The sequence below is a fragment of the Oncorhynchus gorbuscha genome, linkage group LG18, assembly GCF_021184085.1.
Source record: "Oncorhynchus gorbuscha isolate QuinsamMale2020 ecotype Even-year linkage group LG18, OgorEven_v1.0, whole genome shotgun sequence".
Classification (NCBI taxonomy): domain Eukaryota; kingdom Metazoa; phylum Chordata; class Actinopteri; order Salmoniformes; family Salmonidae; genus Oncorhynchus; species Oncorhynchus gorbuscha.
The window spans coordinates 62,836,426-62,857,214 of record NC_060190.1 but is presented as its reverse complement, the minus strand read 5'-3'; the positions used below and the strand labels follow the sequence as shown (position 1 = coordinate 62,857,214).

General features: G+C 42.7%; 1 protein-coding gene across 2 annotated transcripts; it reads right to left on the bottom strand.

The window, feature by feature from the left end:
• Positions 1–2,026: 2,026 nt before the first annotated feature.
• On the bottom strand, positions 2,027–10,855 carry LOC124003089 (serine/threonine-protein phosphatase 4 regulatory subunit 2-B-like). Of its 2 annotated transcripts, none has more exons than XM_046311139.1 (9): positions 10,700–10,855; positions 9,830–9,911; positions 9,351–9,521; positions 5,450–5,543; positions 4,583–4,620; positions 4,379–4,453; positions 4,118–4,279; positions 3,772–4,028; positions 2,027–3,565 (listed from the first exon to the last, which is right to left on the bottom strand). In XM_046311139.1, exons 1-9 carry the CDS (start codon positions 10,818–10,820, stop codon positions 3,222–3,224), a joined length of 1,344 nt encoding a protein of 447 aa, XP_046167095.1. In that variant the 5' UTR covers positions 10,821–10,855; the 3' UTR covers positions 2,027–3,221. The 2 variants fall into 2 exon arrangements, with proteins under 2 accessions (XP_046167095.1, XP_046167096.1); XM_046311140.1 differs by having other exon boundaries at positions 4,118–4,258; positions 10,700–10,854.
• Between the last annotated feature and the right edge of the window lie 9,934 nt (positions 10,856–20,789).

Genomic DNA, 20,789 nt, shown 5'->3' with positions numbered 1-20,789 from the left:
GGTCATACAGGCACGTGGAGGCCACACACACTACTGGGCCTCATTTTGACTTGTTTTAAGGACATTACATCAAAGTTGGATCAGCCTGTAGTGTGGTTTTCCACTTTAATCCAGACCTCCATGGGTTGATAAATTTGATTTCCATTGATAATTTCTGTGTGATTTTGTAGTCAGCACATTCAACTATGTAAAGAAAAAAGTATTTAATAAGAATATTTCATTCATTCAGATCTAGGATGTGTTATTTTAGTGTTCCCTTTATTTTTTGAGCAGTGTATGTACTTCTGCGTATTGATTTTAAGAAAGGACATTGAAATGAACATTGATGTTCATGGTTAGGTACACATTGGAGCAACGATATGCACCGCATCAATTATATGCAACGCAGGACACGCTAGATAAACTAGTAATATCATCAACCATGTGTAGTTAACTAGTGATTATGATTCATTGATTGTTTTTTATAAGAGAAGTTTAATGCTAGCTAGCAACTTACCTTGGCTTACTGCATTCGCGTAACAGGCAGTCTCCTCATGGAGTGCAACGGTGGGTTAACTGTAAAGTTTCAAGATTGAATCCCCCGAGCTGACAAGGTGAAATTCTGTCGTTCTGCCCATGGAAGAGGCAGTTTACCCACCGTTCCTAGGCTGTCATTGAAAATAAGAATGTGTTCTTAACTGACTTGCCTAGTTAAAGATGTAAAAAAAAAATAATCGGTGTCCAAAAAACACAGATTTCCAATTGTTATGAAAACTTGAAATTGGCCCTAATTAATCAGCCATTCCGATTAATCGGTCAACCTCTAATCTAAAGGACTCTGAACATGAGAAACAAGATTCTCTGGTCTGATAAAACCAACGATTGAAGTATTTTGGGGTGAAGGTTCTTCTTCCAACAGGACAACGACCCTAAACACACAGCCAAGACAATGCAGGAGTGGCCTCGGGACGAGTCTCGAAACATCCTTGAGTGGCCCAGCCAGAGCCCGGACTTGAATCCGATCTAATATCTCTGGAGACCTGAAAATAGCTGTGCAGCAACACTCCCCATATAATCTGACAAAGCTTGATAGGATCTGCTGAGAAGAATGGGAGAAATACCCCAAATACAGGTGGCCAAGCTTGTAGCGTCATACCCAAGACTTGAGGCTGTAATCGCTACCAAAGGTGCTTCAACAAAGTACTGAGTAAAGGGTCTGGAATACTTACGTAAATGTGATATTTTTAATAAACTTACAAAAATGTCTGAACCTGTTTCTGTTTTGTCATTATGGGTTATTGTGTGTAGATGAGGGGGAAAACAATGTAATCTGTTTTAGAATAATGCTGTAATGTAACATGTGGAAAAGATAAAGGGGTCTGAATACTTTCCGAATGCAATGTACGTGCCATGCGCACCAGTCTGTGTGTCAAGAACTGCAACCCTGCTGGGATTTTCATGCTCAACAGTTTCCTGTGTGTATCAAGAATGGTCCACCACAAAGGACATCCAGCCAACTTGACAACTGTGGGAAGCATTGGGGCCAACATGGGCCAGCATCCCTGTGGAACACTTGACACCTTGTAGAGTCCATGCCCCGACGAATTGAGGCTGTTCAGAGAGCAAAAGGGAGTGCAACTCTGTATTAGGAAGGTGTTAAAATAGTTATACACTGTGTATAACCTAGCAATTCTCATACATCTTGTGTTTGGTCTTAAACTGACTGCAGTTTGAGGATTTCAAGAATACATAAGTAACCGATCAGGTTGTCTGCATTGGCCCTTTGAGCCAAAGCCTAGACATTAGTCTTCAGCTCTTAAGATCTCAGGCAAGGGACACATTGTACAACCTGTTCAAATACAAAATGTGACCGAGGAATAGTCTTGAACTGAGGATTTAATGGCCATAAGTTCACATTGTTTTCAACACATGTATTTTTAAAAATTCTGCAGAGGTGTTGAGGTTGTGACATAGGTCATCTGATACCAGTCGGGTTAACATGTAGCTTTTAAAGCAGCTCAGTGGACTAAACGAGATGCCTCACGGGTAAGAAAGCATGACCACACAAAAATGTGAACATTTATTGCTTTATCTGAATACTGCATTGAAAGCAAAATCATTCAGAGTATACACAGAAATTATACAATTATATGGTTTCACAAAGCAAGTGAACACATACTGTATTACAATCTACAAAAGTCTACTTTACAGAAATTTAAAATTCTAAATATCAAAAGTACAGCTATAGAAAGAAACCAGTAACTGCTCTGGATAGCTGTCAGTCAAACAACTTGGTGACATCACAATCCAAATTGGAAGTCATCTTGTACTTACAGCTGGTTTTGGAAACTAAACTGGCTGCCACAAAATAACATTACAAAATAAGTAGTTGAGTTGAAATGTTTATATAAATTATGGTGCCCCCAAAATGATATAATCTTATATCTGAAGGTAAAAGTAGCATGTTACATTACTCTTCGAGTTGGGTCGGTAGTGCATCATAGCAAAGACAACAGACGCATTTTAAAAAGGAGAATATGGTCTCACATGGAAAATCTAATACAATACTCCATCTCACGAGGAAAATAGATTTTTTAAATAACATAGAAAGATACTTTTTCCTCAACAGCCAAGATGGCAGCACATGAGTAAAAACAGTGGTATGGGCTGGATGCTGAGGCCCTAGCTTCAGTCAAACAGAAATGCTAGCTAGCTCATCTCTGGAGTAAGTAGCTAACGGCATAAATAATGAAGAGGTTAGTTAGCAGGGTTAGCTCTGTCCTGACTCTGGTGGTTTGGCGGGGGTGATAATCCACAGAGAAAAACAACTGGCTACAGGAACAAAACTGGGCCTGCTTTACCTGTCAAATGCTCAAATTGATGAGAAAACAATACCCAGGTGAACACACCGTCCAATCAGCACAGCTTGAACAAACATCATATGCAACCCAAAAGACTGACCAAGGCTGAAACAAAGACCTCTGGAGACCACAAGCCTTAAAAGGAAACTCTTAAATAGAGTGTAGGGGAAGAAAATAATCCAGTTAAAAAATCTTCAATTGAAAATAAAAATGTGGATGTCCACATCAATGACATGTGGTCATTTTGAGGAGTAGCCAAAATGTAGACAAGGCGTAAAGTATCTAGGGGACCAGGATTGAGTAGCCCCTTCACCGGTGACACTCAAGCTAGACTTGAGGACAGATGTTCTTAATGGTCAATAGATCGATCCTGAGGAGCTGTTAGTCCTGCTCCATGGGCTCTTCACTGGTCCCAGTGTCCTGGCTGCCACTCTCCATGGCACCCTCTGCAACTGGCTCAGGAGTACTGCTGGAGGGAGCAGGGGCTGCCTCTTCCCTGGATTCATTCTCCGCACTGTTACAGCTGCTGGCGCTACTGCTGCTAACTGGGTCACAGCCCTCATCGCTGTCCCGGGCCTCAGGGTTCTTCAGGACGCCAGCAGTGGCCTGCTGTTCTGACTGGTCCATGTCATTACCTTCCTCTTGGGAGTCACAAGGTACCTCCCCCTCTGCCTGCTTATCCGCCCCAGGCCCTGCTGATGGCTCCGATTGTGTGCTCGATGGCTCTGTGGGACAGGCAAGGAAACAAAAACAGAGTAAGCAATGTTAACTGGGTTCTCATAGATCTGGCACACAGATAAGCTGAACTTGCAATGAACACCTCAGAATTCAGGCAACTCCTGGTTCTGCTCATACACTTACTAATATCCACAAAGGATTTCACCAGCGATGTATACCGGCATGATGGAAAAAGGTGAAAATTCAGTCCTACCTTGGTCTTCACAAGTCCCAGCAGTACTGGCAGCCTCACTGTCCTCCTCCTCCTCCTTCTCCTGGACCATGGACTCTGTCTCTTCCGACAAGCTGTCAGCATGGCAGGAGCTGAAGGTGTCCACCTTCTGCTCCTCCTCTTTATCTTTGTTGAACTTGAGCCTCTTCACCTCGTGCTGCTCCGCCTCCATAACCTCCTGATCGTCATAGTGCTTGTTCTTCACAGAGCTCCCTAGCGTATCCGATGCTGACACCTCACTGAGAAAGAAGATTCAACACGCATTAAATTCATAAAAGAACGGTAGGAAGTGAGTATCAAATAGTCTTTTGGGTAGCAACTGAAGTACCTGGAATGTGTGTCATGTCCCTGCTCTGTGGTAGGATCTTTGTTTTCTGTACTGTCCGGTAGACCGTTTGTCGCTAGTGAGCTGGCTAGAGAGAGTTTTGGTCTGTTCAGCGGCCTGGGGGTCCCTGGGCCATTAACTTTCCTGCAAGAAAATAATAAGAGACTAAGAAAAGTGAGGTTTACTTTCTGCATTTACCTTTAGGCAATTATCACTGATGTGAAACTAGGATGGGAGAATGAGAGCCTGTCCTATGCGCTTTACCTCTCTGTAAAAGCAGATGAGTTTCCAGGCAACATAACACCATTAATTCTATTCACACCACTGCATCCGTTTTTCCTTCATGACAGAGAGAAACATCACAATGACAATTCCGAACATCATATAAACTTAATAAAACACACCTCCGTGTGTCTAAAAATGTTTCATTGCTATAATGTATAACAATAAGGAAAAGACAACCCTTACTCTGAGGTAGGATGCACACAGCTGACCACCATCACATTCTGGGAGAAGAAAAACCCTATTACAAACACTGCAATATATAAATACTATTTTATTCAGATATATATACACACACAGCCAGTCAAAAGTTTGGACACACCTACTCATTCAAGGGTTTTTCTTTATTTTTTACTATATTGTAGAATAATAGTGAATGCATCAAAACTATGAAATAACACATGGAATCATGTAGTAACCAAAAGTGTTAAAAAAAAATTAAAAATATTTTATATTTGATATCCTTGATGGTTTTTGCGACTGCACTTGAACTTTCAAAGTTCTTGACATTTTCTGCATTGTCTGACCTTCATGTCTTAAAGTAATGATGGACTGTCATAATATGGACTTTGTCTTTTAACAAATAGGGCTATCTTCTGTATACCACCCTTACCTTGTCACAACACAACTGAGAAGGAGAAGAAGGAAAGAAATTCCACAAATTAACTTTAATTGAAATGCATCTCAGGTGACTACCTCATGAAGTTGGTTGAGAGAATGCCAAGAGTGTGCAAAGCTGTCAAGGCAAAGGGTGGCTACTTTGAAGAATCTAAAATATATTTGAATTTGTTTAACACTTTTTGGTTACTACATGATTATTGTGTTATTTCATAGTTTATGATGTCACTATTATATTACAATGTAGGAAATAGTCAAGATAAATAAAAACCCTTGAATGTGTAACTTTTCACTAGTACTGTTAATGATAGATGTGTATATCTCCCTCTCATATATATATATATATATCATATATATATACACACACACACACGTGCATTTATATATATATTACACACACTATAAAAATCCTATCTAATGTGGCACTGAACTCACCTTCTCAACACCTCTGAGGAATTTCTCTGTTCCTGTGTAATTCCTCTTGGGTTCTGTAAGCAGCTCACACAAACGCTGGATCGTAAATGGAATTCTGAGGGAATGATGGTAAGGAGTTGATTAAAATAAACCCAATTTTGCTGCGAAGAGAGAATAATTAGATAATTTATTATGGTATTGCCCCATGTAGATTGTTTCTGGTCACAGGTTCAAGAGTGGCTGAAAAAACACAACATTGATTTCAAATGAACACTACAAACAGCAGGGTTGGGTGATTTGGAAAGCCATAGTCAATCAACAATATAATAATACTAATAGGAAAGGTTTTCATCTTTAGCTCTGTGGATACTATGCAATTAGAAATATATATATATATATATATATATATGAATGCTGTGTATAAAAGTACAATGTATGTAAAATAAAAAAAGCTGTAAAAACTAGTGAAAAACAGACTAGCTAAAGAAAACAGAGGCCTAGTTAAAGTAAAAAAGTGATAATATTAGATAGTTCCTTCAGAAAGTATTCATACCACTTGACTTATTCCACATTTTGTTGTATTATTGCCTGAATTCAAAATGGATTTCTCACCCATCTACACAGAATACCCCATAACGACAGTGAAAACATGTTTTTAGAAATGTTTGCTAAATGATTGAAAATGAAAGATAAATATCTAATTTACACAATTATTCACACCACTGAGTCAATACATGCAAGTCTAAGAGTTTTACACACCTGTATTGTACAATATTTTCACATTCATTTAAATATGTGTGTCAAGCTCTGGCAAGTCTTGCCTTAGATTTAAGCCAAAACTAACTACACCACTCGGGAACAGTCAATGTTATCTTGGTAAGTCGCTCTGGATAAGAGCGTCTGCTAAATGACTTAAATGTAAATGTAAATGTAAGCAACTCCAGTGTATATTTGGCCTTGTGTTTTAAGTTATAATCCTGATGAAAGGTGAATTGGTCTCCCTGTGTTTGTTAAAAAACAGACTGAACCAGGTTTCTCTAGGATTTTGGCTGTGCTTAACTCTATTCAGTTTATTTTTATCCTAAAAAACTCCTAGTCCTTGTCGATGACAAGCATACCCATAACATGATGCAGCCACCACCATGCTTGAAAATATGAAGAGTGGTACTCAGTGATGTGTTGTATTTTCCCCAAACATACTGCTATGTATTCAGGACTTAAAGTGAATTTCTTTGGCACATTTATTTCAGTTTAACTTTAATGCCTTGTTGCAAAAAGGATGCACGTTTTGGAATATTTGTATTCTGTAATGGCTCCTTTTCACATTCATTTAGGTTAGTATTGTGTAGCTACTACAACGTTGTTGATTCATCCTCGGTTCTCTTTTGTTACAGGCATTAAACTCTTAACTGTTTAAATGTCACAATTGGCCTCGTTGTGAAATCCCTGAGCGATTTCCTTCCTCTACAGCAACTGAGTTAGGAAGGATTTGTATACACCATTCACTGCTCGACTGAGGGGCCTTAGAGATAATTGTATGTGTGGGGTACAGAGATGAGGTAGTCATCAAAAAAATCATGTTAACCACTATTATTGCACACAGAGTGAGTCCATGCAACTTGTTAAACACATATTTACTCCTGAACTTAAAGGGGTTGAATACTTAGACTCAAGACATTTCAGCTGTTCATTTTCAATAAAATGTTTAGAAAAACAATTCCACTTAGACATTATGGGGTAGTGTGTGTAGGCCAATGACAATGTCCAAATTTAATCAATTTTCAGGCTGTAGCAACAAAATGTGGAAAAAGTCCAGAAAATATAGCCAAACTTTAATGAGACTTTTAATTACATAAATATAGGCTAAGTGGCCAGTCATGTTTGACAAATAAATTGAAGAATAATTAACATTAACGTCTAAAGGCTTGATTCTGTCGACATACTTGAAGCACAGTTCGTTCAGATCAAATGGTCACAAGACCAGAGTGAAGGACAGTGCCTGTGGCGCACCGCTCATCACCCACCTTAAATCTGAGGTGGTGAGCATTTAGAAACTTTTTAAACAAACTTAACTGCTTATAACCTGGATATTTTAGGTAATTTTATGAAGCCAAAAAAGCTACCATAGAAATGTTGAGGCAATTATTTTACAAATACTTAATATGCGACTGAAACCAGGAATTCTCTTATGTTCTACTGCTTTTCAAATAAACTTAATTTTATTGTCCAGCAGCCAAAGGCATAATCCTAGTCATATTAGTAACCCATGCTAGTTGATGCATCTTTAGATTTCCCCTCTTATTTTCTAATTAGGGATGCACAGATTACATTTTTGTCCAATATCCAATATTTTCCTTGCCAAAAAAACCCCATACCGATATTTAACATCTTTGCGGACTAGTACAGTTAAATAGTTGAAACACACAAAGTTATTTTGTTGGCATGTGTCCCCATTACCAGTAAAACTGCACTGTTGGTAAAGGGCTTGTAAGTAAGCATTTCATGATCAAGTTGTATTCGGCGTATGTGACAAATAAAGTTTGATTTGATTTGAAATAATCACAAACCTTTTTTCACTCACTTGCTGTTTCATTGTTAATTTATTCAGTCTCAACCAGGATTTCATCATACATGTCAAGCAGTGAAGTTTCAGCTCTGTGGCCTCTTCTGCGATGCACACTGTCACTGTGTCTGTTTCCATCTTGTCCAGCTGTGGCTAACATTTCACATAAACCCTTTTTCTTGTCTGAATCAAAGTAGCGGTCCTTGTACCTAGCATCGAGCATGGTGGCAACACAGTAAAGAGGCTCAGAGAGAATGCCACCGATTCGCTTGTTCACAGCCTTGAGTTCTTTTGCAAGTTTTAATAATAATAATAATAATAAATGCCATTTAGCAGACGCTTTTATCCAAAGCGACTTACAGTCATGTGTGCATACATTCTACGTATGGGTGGTCCCGGGGATCGAACCCACTACCCTGGCATTACAAGCGCCATGCTCTACCAACTGAGCTACAGAAGGACCCACTGTGTGTCGGCAGTTTTGTTGAGCAGGTGTTCTATGCCATGACAGAGAGTAAAATGTCTGCAGCAGTTGATGAGCTTATTTCTCGAGTCAGTTGTGGAGCTAGAAGTGTGTCCATTCCAATATGGTTTCTGATATATTGCGCATCCCTATTTCTAATGGATACTTTCGTCTCGGCCCACTTGCACGTGCAGTGAGCTTTTGAGAAGTGTTTTCCTCTAATTGCATTTGTGCATAGCCTACAGCCATGTGTGCATTGTTGAGCTTATGATATGAATAAATAAACATTACAGTTTTAAGCTAAACAGTCTGATCTGTTGCATCAGCCTGATTTCCTTTTTACATGTTTAATGTGCAGTGTTTGAATGCATTTAGGATCTGTCGGCCAAGAACCATCTCAGAGACCGTTTTTAACTTCTTTAGAGCCCAAAAAATATTTGGTAGGAATTGTAATGTTGCAACACTTTATAGGGTACCAGGCTACCATCCTCCAGCAGAGAACTAAAGGATCATTTTGAGACAGTCTTGATTGAATATTCAAAGAAGCCAATTGTGTGTAGTCACATTTTTTGTCTGATTCTCTTATGGTAAAAATAGTAATGCATTTTATTTTGTAAATTGGTTCCTTGCATCCATCATACAATTATGTAAAAATTGTGTTACTAACATGTTTTTTTTGAGAAGTAAAAAAAAAAATTGAACAGTCCTACTAGGCTGAGGGACAAGTGGCTAAAAAAGTGAATGTCAAGCCCTGCTACAGTACATGTGACATCTAGAAATGCCTATCCAGTAGATGGCGCCATTGTATAACCACCACAAAATCAGCAATAGTGAACTCCAGATGGCATCACATGACTGTAGGAAAACAGTTGCCGAAAGGTTTTGCTTGTACCTACCCATTGTATCCATTCACGATCTTCAGTATCCTCTCCTTCATGTCCTCAAATGGAATGGACTCCACATTGGGATTGGCTACCCCCCTTTGATCGGGTGCTGAGGCTATGAAGTCATCCATCACCTTCTCCAGTTTGAAGAGGAAATAGCTTTTAAACTGGGACCACTGGACCCTGGAGAAAGAGTACACATTTCTTAAAATGAATAATCCACATTCCTATGATTTAACTTGTTAAATAAAGCTAAATGTGAGAATATGATGCATACACATTTTTTTGCATTTCAAGATTATAATAATTTAGCTAGCAACATGTCAAATGTGTAATTTAGTTATAGACCACATGCAGAAAAGACTTGGCATGGCCTTGGCATATTTCATCATTTAGACCAGTGGTGTTCTAGTTTTCCCACTGAACATGCCTCATCCTCTCATATGCATGAAATCTGTAGCTCCAGGCTTGTCAATAGGAACATGACTTACATGGTTTCTCCAGTCTTGGCAACATGACACAGAAACTGATCTAGCAGGGGAGCCACTTCTTGCGTCCCTTTCTTGTCAAAGTCTGCAGAGAACAGTGATATCAAATCAGTGAGCACAACAGATAAGGAAACTGAGTGATTCGCTTGCTTATTACTATCTAATGAATGGGGATTTGTGGCTACAACACTGTCAGTGTGTTTTAGCCATTCAACTAGCTAGCTAGCCAGCTTCAGACAAGCACCTGCCAAATGGGGATAATCAAGTTAATGACACCAACTGCGAATTTAATTGAGTGTTCGCATAAAAGGCTGTCCTTTACAGCTAGTTGTGGCAATTGAACAGCTACAAGTGAACACAAAATTAGCTCACTAGCCACCTAACTAACACTAGCTAGGGTACCATTTACATAACAATTAGCTAGCTAGTTAGGCTTAACTTAATGCCAATGTCTTATCTAGATAGCTAAATTAACTAGCCAGCTAACTACCGGTAGTTAATCTGTTCATTAGCTTAGCTAGCTGGGTGTCAAGCTAGCTAACGTTAGCTATGTGGCGATGGAGTTGTCAACACCATCATGGTTAACTAGCTAGCTACATTGTTGAATCCAGAAATATACATAGGAAACAATTACATAACATAGCTCGCGTGATTGCTTTTCTGGAGGTTTGAGAATTGAACGCTACTAGCTAAGCAACGTTGCTTCTTCTTCCGAATTTTAGCATTAGCTAGCTAACTTGCTAACATTAGCTTATAGCTAGCTAGCTACATTCAACACCTGGCGATATAACTAGCTAACCACTGTGGAATCAAGTAAACAAAACGTCTGCCTTTCAATCGAAGTATTACGCTATTCATAAGAACCAAAATAACCTTTGAACGCCTCTTGGAGTGAGTTTATTTCCATCATGTTCTCTGTCAATCTCTTGAAACCAAGAGGCAGACTGATGGTGGCTACGTTCTCAACACAAAAAAAGTAGGGAAGAAGAAGCATTTTAATATGGCGCTCGTGAGGTCACTGCCTGTTGGCAGACAGGCGGATCAGATTCAGAAAGTACAGGGAGTACGCTGCTGTTCAACAAGTTGCACAATGGAACACTGGAGGGGAAAAGAACACTTGAGACTCAACGAGAGTAACAGACTACTGTACCATCCTCATCTGAAAAGTAGCCTGTCTTAATAGTTTTGAAAGCATGATCTATCTGTACATTGAACATTCATTATGGCTGGCCATCCAGATTGATACTGAACAAAAATATAAACGCAACATGAAACACTTTCAAAGATTTTACTGAGTTACAGATCATATAAGGCAGGTATTCCCCAAACTGTGGGGTACATTTTTCTTCACATTTTGAAACAGTACATGTATATTTTCCAACTGCCGATACATTTGGGTGAGGTTTTTCTCTCGAGTAGACTCGTTTCACTGCCGATTATTTTTTGTTTTCAACCATCTTTTGATTCAGCGAAACACCACAATGTCAAATACTGGTAGCCTAATCAAATAATTAACATCCATTCACATTAACCGTTACTCTCTCTCTCTCTTCACTCTTGCGCAGACATTTAGAAATTAAACATGACAATTAGAAAAATAAGCCAAGGGAGTTTGAGCGAGAATACAGAAGATTTTCGAGTAGTAAGACATGTATAAAAAGCAGCAGATGCCATTAATAAGAAGGGGCTAAAAGCTCTAAAATGGTGAGCTACCGAGTGGCTTGGACAGGCAAGCCCCATACTATCGTGGAGGACTAATTTCTTCCTAATGCGGCAGTAAAGACTGGGGCAACGCTGGGGGAAAAGGCCCAAAAAACTATACAGACAATGCCTTCATCAAACAACACTGTTCCACGATGCATCAGTGACATGGCAGGATATGTTTTCTAACAAGTACTGCTTCGCATACAAAAAGTCGGTGAATTATATGTGTTACAGCTGGATGAGTCAGACATGGCGAGCCTGGCACAGCTCCTGGTATATGTCCGTTACGTTTATGAGGGGGCAATTAAGGAAGACATCCTCTTCTGCAAATCACTGGAAACCAGGCCAACATGAGGATATTTTTTAAGTACGGGACAGCTTTGACATCAAATGGACTTTGGTTGTCAAGATTTGTTGGTATCTGTATTGATGGCGCAAAAGCCATGACAGACAGACAGAGTGGAGTGGTAACGCGCGTGCAAGCAGTTGGATACACTGCAGCATCCACAGAGAGGCTCTTGCTGCCAAGGGAATGCCTGACAGCTTGAAAGACGTTTTTGACACGACAGTGAAAATGGTTAACTTTGTTAAAGCAAGGCCCCTGAACTCTCGTGTATTTTCTGCATTATGCAATGATATGGCCATGTAACGCTTTTACAACATACAGAAGTGCACTGGTTATCAAGGGGTAAAGTATTGACAAATTATTTTGTCAATTGAGAGACAATCTTAAAGTTATCTTTACTGACCATCATTTTCCCTTGTCTGACCACTTGCATGATGACAAGTTTCACACACGACTGGCCTATCTGAGTGATATTTGTTCCTCACCTGAATGATCTGAATCTAGGATTACAGGGACTCTCCAATATGCCAGACAAAATTGAGGCTATGATTTTGGGGCTATGATCATTGTATGATTTATGTGCAAATGAACTCAAGCTTACAGACAATGTAAAATGTGATATAGTGAAGCACCTGAGTGAGCTGGGTGGGCAATTACTTTCCTGAAATGGACAACACAAACAACTGAATTCGTTATCCCTTTCATGCCCTGCCTCCAGTCCACTTACCGATATCTGAACGAGAGAGCCTCATCAAAATAGCAACAAGCGTTTCTCTGAAAATGGAATTTAATCAGAAGCCACTGCCAGATTTCTGGATAGGGCTGTGCTCAGAGTTTCTTGCCTTGGCAAATTGCGCTGTTAAGACACTGATGCCCTTTGCAACCACGTACCTCGGCCCTCACTAGCATGAAAACTAAATACAGGCACAGACTGTGTGGACCAAAAATGTAAGACTGAGACTCTCCAGTACAACCCAACATTGCAGAGTTACGTGGGGTGGCAGGGTAGCCTCGTGGTTAGAGCGTTGGACTAATAACCAGAAGGTTGCAAGATTGAATCCCTGAACTGACAAGGTAAACCCACTGTTCCTATGCTGTCATTGAAAATAAGAGTTTGTTCTTAACTGAATTGCCTAGTTACATAAATGTTTAAAAAAAAATGTCTATCCTTTCAAGCAGACCGTTCTCATTAACCTGTGGTGAGTTATTTACCATTTTTGATGAACAAATAAGGTTGTATATGTAAGACGGCTAAATGAAGAGCAAAATTATTTATTATTATTTTTGCCCTGGTCCTATAAGAGCTCTTTGTCACTTCCCACAAGCTGGGTTGTGAGAAAAACTAATTCATTTTTATGTTTAATAAATGTATCGTATAGTGTGTGTGGCAGGTTTACAACGGCAAAAGACAACATTTGAGAGTGCACTGACGCTGGTGCTAGAGGGGGTATGCAGCTGGAGGTTGAATGTTTGAAGGGGTATGGGGCTATTATAAGGGCACAATATAAGGGCAAGACCCAGATGCAGACACAGGAGGCAGATGGTTAGAGTCTTTGTTGTTTAATTATAATCCAAAAGGAGTAGGCAAGAGAATGGTCGTGGACAGGCAAAAGGTCAAAACCAGTTCTGAGTCCAAGAGGTAAAGAGTGTCAGGCAGGCTCAATGTCAGGGCAGGCAGAAGGGTCAGGCAGGCGGGTACGGAATCCAGAAAAACAGTAAAGGGTCAAAACCGGGGAGACTGGAAAAATAGAATAGAAACCAGGAGCACGGGAGAGCACACTGGTTGACTTGAAAACATACAAGACGAACTGGCACAGAGAGACAGGAAACACAGGGATAAATACACTGGGGAAAATAAGCGACACCTAGAGACAATCACAAGAACAGGTGAAACAGATCAGGGCATGACAACTATAAAAAGTTTGGGAACTGCTGATATAAGGAAATAAGTCAATTGAAAAAATGTATTAAGCCCTAATCTATGGATTTCACGTGACTAGAAATATAGATATGCATCTGTTAGTCACAGATACCTCAATAAAAAAAGGTAGGGGTGTGGATCAGAAAAACAGTCAGTATTTGGTGTGACCACCGTTTGCCTCATGCAGCTTGACATTTCCTTTGCATAGAGTTGATCTGGCTGTTGATTGTGGCCTGTGGAATGTTGTTCCAATCCTCTTCAATGGCTGTGCGAAGTTGCTGGATATTGACGGGAACTGGAAAATGCTGTTAAACACGTCGATCCAGAACATCCCAAACATGCTCGATGCTCAATGGGTGGCATGTCTGGTGAGGATGCAGGCCATGGAAGAACTGGGACATTTTCCGCTTCTAGGAATTGTGTACAGATAGATCCTTGTGACATGGGGCCGTGCATTATCATGTTGAAACATGAGGTGATGGCAGTGGATGAGACAATGGACCTCAATATCTCATCACGGTATCTCTGGGCATTCCAATTACCATCGATAAAATGCAATTGTGTTCATTGTTCGTAGCCATAACCCCACCGCCACCATGGATAACTCTGTTAACATCAGCAAATGGCTCACCCACACGATCCCATACATGTGGTCTGTGGTTGAGAGGCCAGTTGGGAGTACTACCAAATTATCTAAAACAATGTTGGAGACGGCTTATGGCAGATAAATGAATGTTCAATTCTCTGGCAACAGCTCTGTTGGACATTCCTGCAGTCAACATGCCAATTGTACGCTTCCTCAACTTGCAGTGGTGTAAATTAAGTATACTTTAAATTACTACTTAAGTCGTTTTTTGGCTGTACTTTACTATTTATATTTTTGCCAACTTTTACTTCACTACATTCCTCAAGAAAATAATACACTTTTTATTCCATACATTTTCCCTGACACGCAAAAGTACTCATTACATTTTGACAGGAAAATGGTCCAATTCACACACTTATCAAGAGATCATCCCTACTGCCTCTGATCTGGCGGACTGACTAAACACAAATGCATTGTTTGTAAATTATGTCTGAGTGTACATACATAGATTGTATGTCAATAAAAATGTAAATAAAATTGTGCCGTCTGATTTGCTTAATATAAGGAATTTGAAATGGTTTATACTTTTACTTTTGATACATAAGTATATTTAAAACCAAATACTATTATTGAAGAGGTATTTTACTGGGTGACTTTCACTTGAGTCGTTTTCTGTCTTCACTGACATTTTCAACCTCCCCCTGTCCGAGTCTGTGATACAAACATGTTTTAAGCAGACCACCATAGTCCCTGTGCCCAAGAACACTAAGGTAACCTGCCTAAATGACTACCGACCCGTAGCACTCACGTCTGTAGCAATGAAGTGCTTTGAAAGGTTTGTCATGGCTCACATCAACACCATTATCCCCGAAACCCCAGACCGACTCTAATTTGCATACCTCCCCAACAGATCCACAGATGATGCAATCTCTATTGCACTCCACACTGCCCTTTCCCACCTGGACAAAAGGAACACTGATGTGAGAATGCTATTCATTGACGACAGCTCAGTGTTCAACATGGTGCCTTCAAAGCTCATCAATAAGTTAAGAACCATGGGACTAAAAACCTCCCTCTGCAACTGGATCCTGGAATTCCTGACAGGCCACCCCCAGTTGGTAAGGGTAGGTAACAACACATCCACCACACTGATCCTCAACACAGGGGCCCCCTCAGTGGTGTGTGCACAGTCCCCTCCTGTACTCCCTGTTCACTCATGACTGCACGGCCAGGCACGACTCCAACACCGTTAAGTTTGCCGATGACACAATAGGGGTAGGCCTGATCACCGACAACGATGAGACAGCCTATAGGGAGGTCAGACACCTGTCCATGTGGTGCTAGGACAACAATCTCTCCCTCAATGTGATCAAGACAAAGGAGATGATTGTGGACTACAGGAAAAAGAGGAACGAGCACGCACCCATTATTATCAACGTGGCTGTATAGGAGCAGGTTGAGAGCTTCAAGTTCCTTGGTGTCCACATCACCAACAAACTGACATGGTCCAAACACACCAAGACAGTCGTGAAGAGGGTCACGACAAAACCTATTCCCCCTCAGGAGACTGAAAAGATTTGGCATGGGTCCTCAGATCCTCAAAAAGTTCTACAGCTGCACCATCGAGAGCATCTGGTTCCATCACTGCCTGGTATGGCAACTGCTCGGACTCCGAACGCAAGGCACTATAAAGGGTAGTGCGTATGGCCCAGTACATAACTGGGGCCAAGGTTCCTGCCATCCAGGACCTCTACACCAGGCAGTATCAGAGGAAGGCACTAAAAAATGTCAAAGACTCCAGCCACCCCAGTCATAGAATGTTCTCTCTGCTAACCGCACGGCAAGCAGTACCGGAGTGCCAAGTATGTTTCCAAGAGGCTTCTAAACAGCTTCTACCCCCAAGCCATAAGACTCCTGAACATCTAATAAAATGGTTACCCAGACTATTTGCATTGGTCCACCCCCCCTGTTTTACACCGCTGCTACTCTCTGTTGTTATCATCTATGCATAGTCACTTTAATAACTCTACCTACATGTACATATTACCTCAACTAACAGGTGCCCCCGCACATTGTCTCTGTACCTGTATAGTCTCGCTATTGTTATTTTACTGCTGCTCTTAAATGACTTGTTACTTTTATTTCTTACTCATTAAAAAAAAAAAAGATTTGTTGGTTAGGGGCTCGTAACTAATCATTTCACTGTAAGGTCACTGTTGTTTTTGGCGCATGTGTAACGGCGTTCGTCTGTTGAAGAAAGAGAGTCGGACCGAAATGCAGCATGTTGGTTACTCATGACTTTAATGAAAGAAAACGCGGTACATGAAATAACTGATACTAAATACAAAAACAACAGAACGGAACGCGAAACTAATTACAGCCTATCTGGTGACTACAACACAGAGACAGGAACAATCACCCACGAAATACAAAGCAAAACTAAGGCTGCCTAAATACGGTTCACAATCCAAGACGAGAGTCACCTGACTCTGATTAGGAATCGCCTCAGGCAGCCAAGCCTATACCACACCCCTAATCAGCCGCGATCCCAAATAATACAAACCCCAATACGAAACACAACATATAAACCCATGTCACACCCTGGCCTACCCAAACATATAACAAAAACACAAAATACAATGACCAAGGCGTGACAGAACCACCCCCCTAAGGTGCGGACTCCCGGACGCACCTCAAAAGCATAGGGAGGGTCCGGGTGGGCGTCTGTCCATGGTGGCGGTTCCGGCTCGGGACGTGGACCCCACTCCATTAATGTCCTTGTTCCTCCCCTTCGCGTCCTGGGATAATCCACCCTCTCCGCCGACCATGGCCTAATAGTCCTCACCCAGATCCCCACATAACTGAGGAGCAGCTCGGGACTGAGGGGCAGCTCGGGACAGAGGGGCAGCTCGGGACAGAGGGGCAGCTCGGAACAGAGGGGCAGCTCGGGACAGAGGGGCAGCTCGGGACAGAGGGGCAGCTCGGGACAGAGGGGCAGCTCGGGACTGAGGGGCAGCCCGGGACTGAGGGGCAGCCCGGGACTGAGGGGCAGCCCGGGACTGAGGGGCAGCCCGGGGACTGAGGGGCAGCCCGGGACTGAGGGGAAGCCCGGACTGAGGGGAAGCCCAGTACTGAGAGGAAGCCCAGTACTGAGATGAAGCTCAGGCAGGTAGTAGGCTCCGGTAAATCCTGGCTGGCTGGCGGAACTGGAAGATTCAGGTTGACTAGCAGATCTGGAAGAGACTGGTTGTCTGGCAGATCTGGAAGAGACTGGTTGTCTGGCAGATCTGGAAGAGACTGGTTGTCTGGCAGATCTGGAAGAGACTGGTTGTCTGGCAGATCTGGAAGAGACTGGTTGTCTGGCAGATCTGGAAGAGACTGGTTGTCTTGCAGATCTGGAAGAGACTGGTTGTCTGGCAGATCTGGAAGAGACTGGTTGTCTGGCAGATCTGGAAGAGACTGGTTGTCTGGCAGATCTGGAAGAGACTGGTTGTCTGGCAGATCTAGCTGCTCTATGCAGACTGACAGCTCTGGCTGCTTCATGCAGACTGACAGCTCTGGCTGCTTCATGCAGACTGACAGCTCTGGCTGCTTCATGCAGACTGACAGCTCTGGCTGCTTCATGCAGACTGACAGCTCTGGCTGCTTCATGCAGTCTGACAGCTCTGGCTGCTTAATGCAGACTGGAGGCTCCGGCAGCGCTGTAGAGAAGGAAGGCTCTGATAGCGCTGAACAGGCGGGAGACTCCGACAGCGCAGGAGGGAAGGAAGGCTCTGATAGCGCTGAACAGACAGGAGACTCCAGTAGCGCAGGAGAGGAGACAGGCTCTGGCTGCGCTAAACAGGCGGGAGACTCCGACAGCGCAGGAGAGGAGAAAAGCGCTGGCTGCGCTGAACAGGCGAGGCACACTGAAGGCCTGGTGCGTGGTGCTGGAACTGGTGGTACTGGATCGAGGACACGCACAGGAAGCCTGGTGCGGGGAGCTGCTACCGGAGGATTGGTGTGTGGAGGTGGCTCTGGATAGACCGGACCGTGCAGGCGCACTGGAGCTCTTGAGCACCGAGCCTGCCCAAGCTTACCTGGCCCGATGCCCACTCTAGCCCGGCCAATAGGAAGGGCTGGTATGTGCCGCACCTGGCTCTGCACCGGCACTGGAAACACCATGCGCTCCATAGTATAACACGGTGCCTGCCCGGTCTCTCTAGCCCAACGGTGAGCACAGGGAGTTTGCGCAGGTCTCCTACCTGGCATAACCATACTCCCTTCTAGCCCCCCCCCCCCAATAAATTTTTTGGGCTGCTTTTCAGGCTTCCAACCGCGTCGCCGTGCTGCCTCCTCATACCAGCGCCTCTCCGCTTTAGCCGCTTCTATTTCTTCCTTGGGACGGAAATATTCTCCAGGCTGAGCCCAGGGTCCTTTCCCGTCTAATTCCTCCAATTCTCCAAGTGGTGCAGCCTCTCCCACTGCAACTGCTCTTCACGATTAACAGGAAGAGTTGGCTCAGGTCTGAACCCTGACTCATAATTGGGGGTTACTTTCGGTTTTCGCTCTGCGTCGCCGTGTTTTCCTTTTTGACTCCATTCGCCTGTAGCCCTCTTCGCACTGCTGAAGCGAATCCCAGGCGGGCTCCTGCACTCCCTCTGGGTCGGCCGCCCACCTGTCGATTTCTTCCCACGTCGTATACTCCATGCCTCTACCGTCCATAACGTCCTCCTTTCGCTCCTGCCAGTTTACACACTGCTCGGTCCGTGAGTGGTGGGTGATTCTGTAACGGCGTTCGTCTGTTGAAGAAAGAGAGTTGGACCGAAATGCAGCGTGTTGGTTACTCATGACTTTAATGAAAGAAAACGCGGTACATGAAATAACTGATACTAAATACAAAAACAACAGAACGGAACGTGAAACTAATTACAGCCTATCTGGTGACTACAACACAGAGACAGGAACAATCACCCACGAAATACAAAGCGAAACTAAGGCTGCCTAAATACGGTTCCCAATCCAAGACAACGAGAATCACCTGACTCTAATTAGGAATCGCCTCAGGCAGCCAAGCCTATACCACACCCCTAATCAGCCGCGATCCCAAATAATACAAACCCCAATACGAAAACAACATATAAACCCATGTCACACCCTGGCCTACCCAAACATATAACAAAAACACAAAATACAACGACCAAGGCGTGACAGCATGTGACTAATAAAATTAGATTTCTTGGGTATGACGCTACAAGCTTGGCACACGTGTATTTGGGTAGTTTCACCCATTATTTTCTGCAGATCCTCTCAAGCTCTGTCAGGTTGGAAGGGGAGCGTCACTCCACAGCTATTTTCAGGTCTCTTCAGAGATGTTCGATCGGGTTCAAGTCCGGGCTCTGGCCCGAAGCCACTCCTACATTGTCTTGGCTGTGTGCTTAGCGTCGTTGTGCTGTTGGAAAGTGAACCGTCGCCCCAGTCTGAGGTCCTGAGCAGGTTTTCAAAAAGGATCTCTCTGTACTTTGCTCCGTTCATCTTCCCCTCAAGCCTGACTAGTCTCCCAGTCCCTGCCGCTGAAAAACATCCCCCCAGCATGATGCTGCCACCACCATGCTTCACCGTAGAGATGGTGCCAGGTTTCCTCGAGACGTGACGCTTGGCATTCAGGCTAAAGAGTTCAATCTTGGTTTCATCAGACCAGAGAATATTGTTTCTCATGGTTTGAGAGTCCTTTATGTGCCTTTTCGCAAACTTCAAGAGGGCCGTCATGTGCCTTTTACTGAGGAGTGGCTTCCATCTGGCCACTCTACCATAAAGGCCTGATTGGTGGAGTGCTGTAGATATGGTGTTCCTTCTGGAAAGTTCTCCCATTGCCACAGAGGAACTCTGTCAGAATAACCATCGGGTTCTTGGTCACCTCCCTGACCAAGGCCCTTCTCCCCAGATTGCTCATTTTGGCCGAGCAGCCAGTTCTAGGCAGAGTCTTGGTGGTTCCAAACTTCTTCTTTAAGAATGATGGAGGCCACCATCTTCTTGGGGACCTTGTATGCTGTAGACATTTTTTTGCACCCTTCCCCAGATCTGTGCCTTGACACAATCCTGTCTCGGAGTTCTACAGACAATTCCTTCAACCTCAATTCCTTCAACCTGTGGTACCTTTACATAGACAGTTGTGTGCCTTTCCAAATCATGTCCAATCAATTCAAGTTGAATAAACAGCATGGACCTGAGCTCAATTTCTTGTCACATAGCAAATGGCCTGAATACTTATGTAAATAAGATATTTCTGTTTTGCATTTTTAATAAATTTGCAAAAATTGTCATTATGGGATATTGAGTGTAGATTGAAGAGGAAAAACATTTAATACATTTAAAATAAGTCTGTAAAGTAAAGGAAATTGGTTAAAGTAAAGGGGTCTGAATGTTG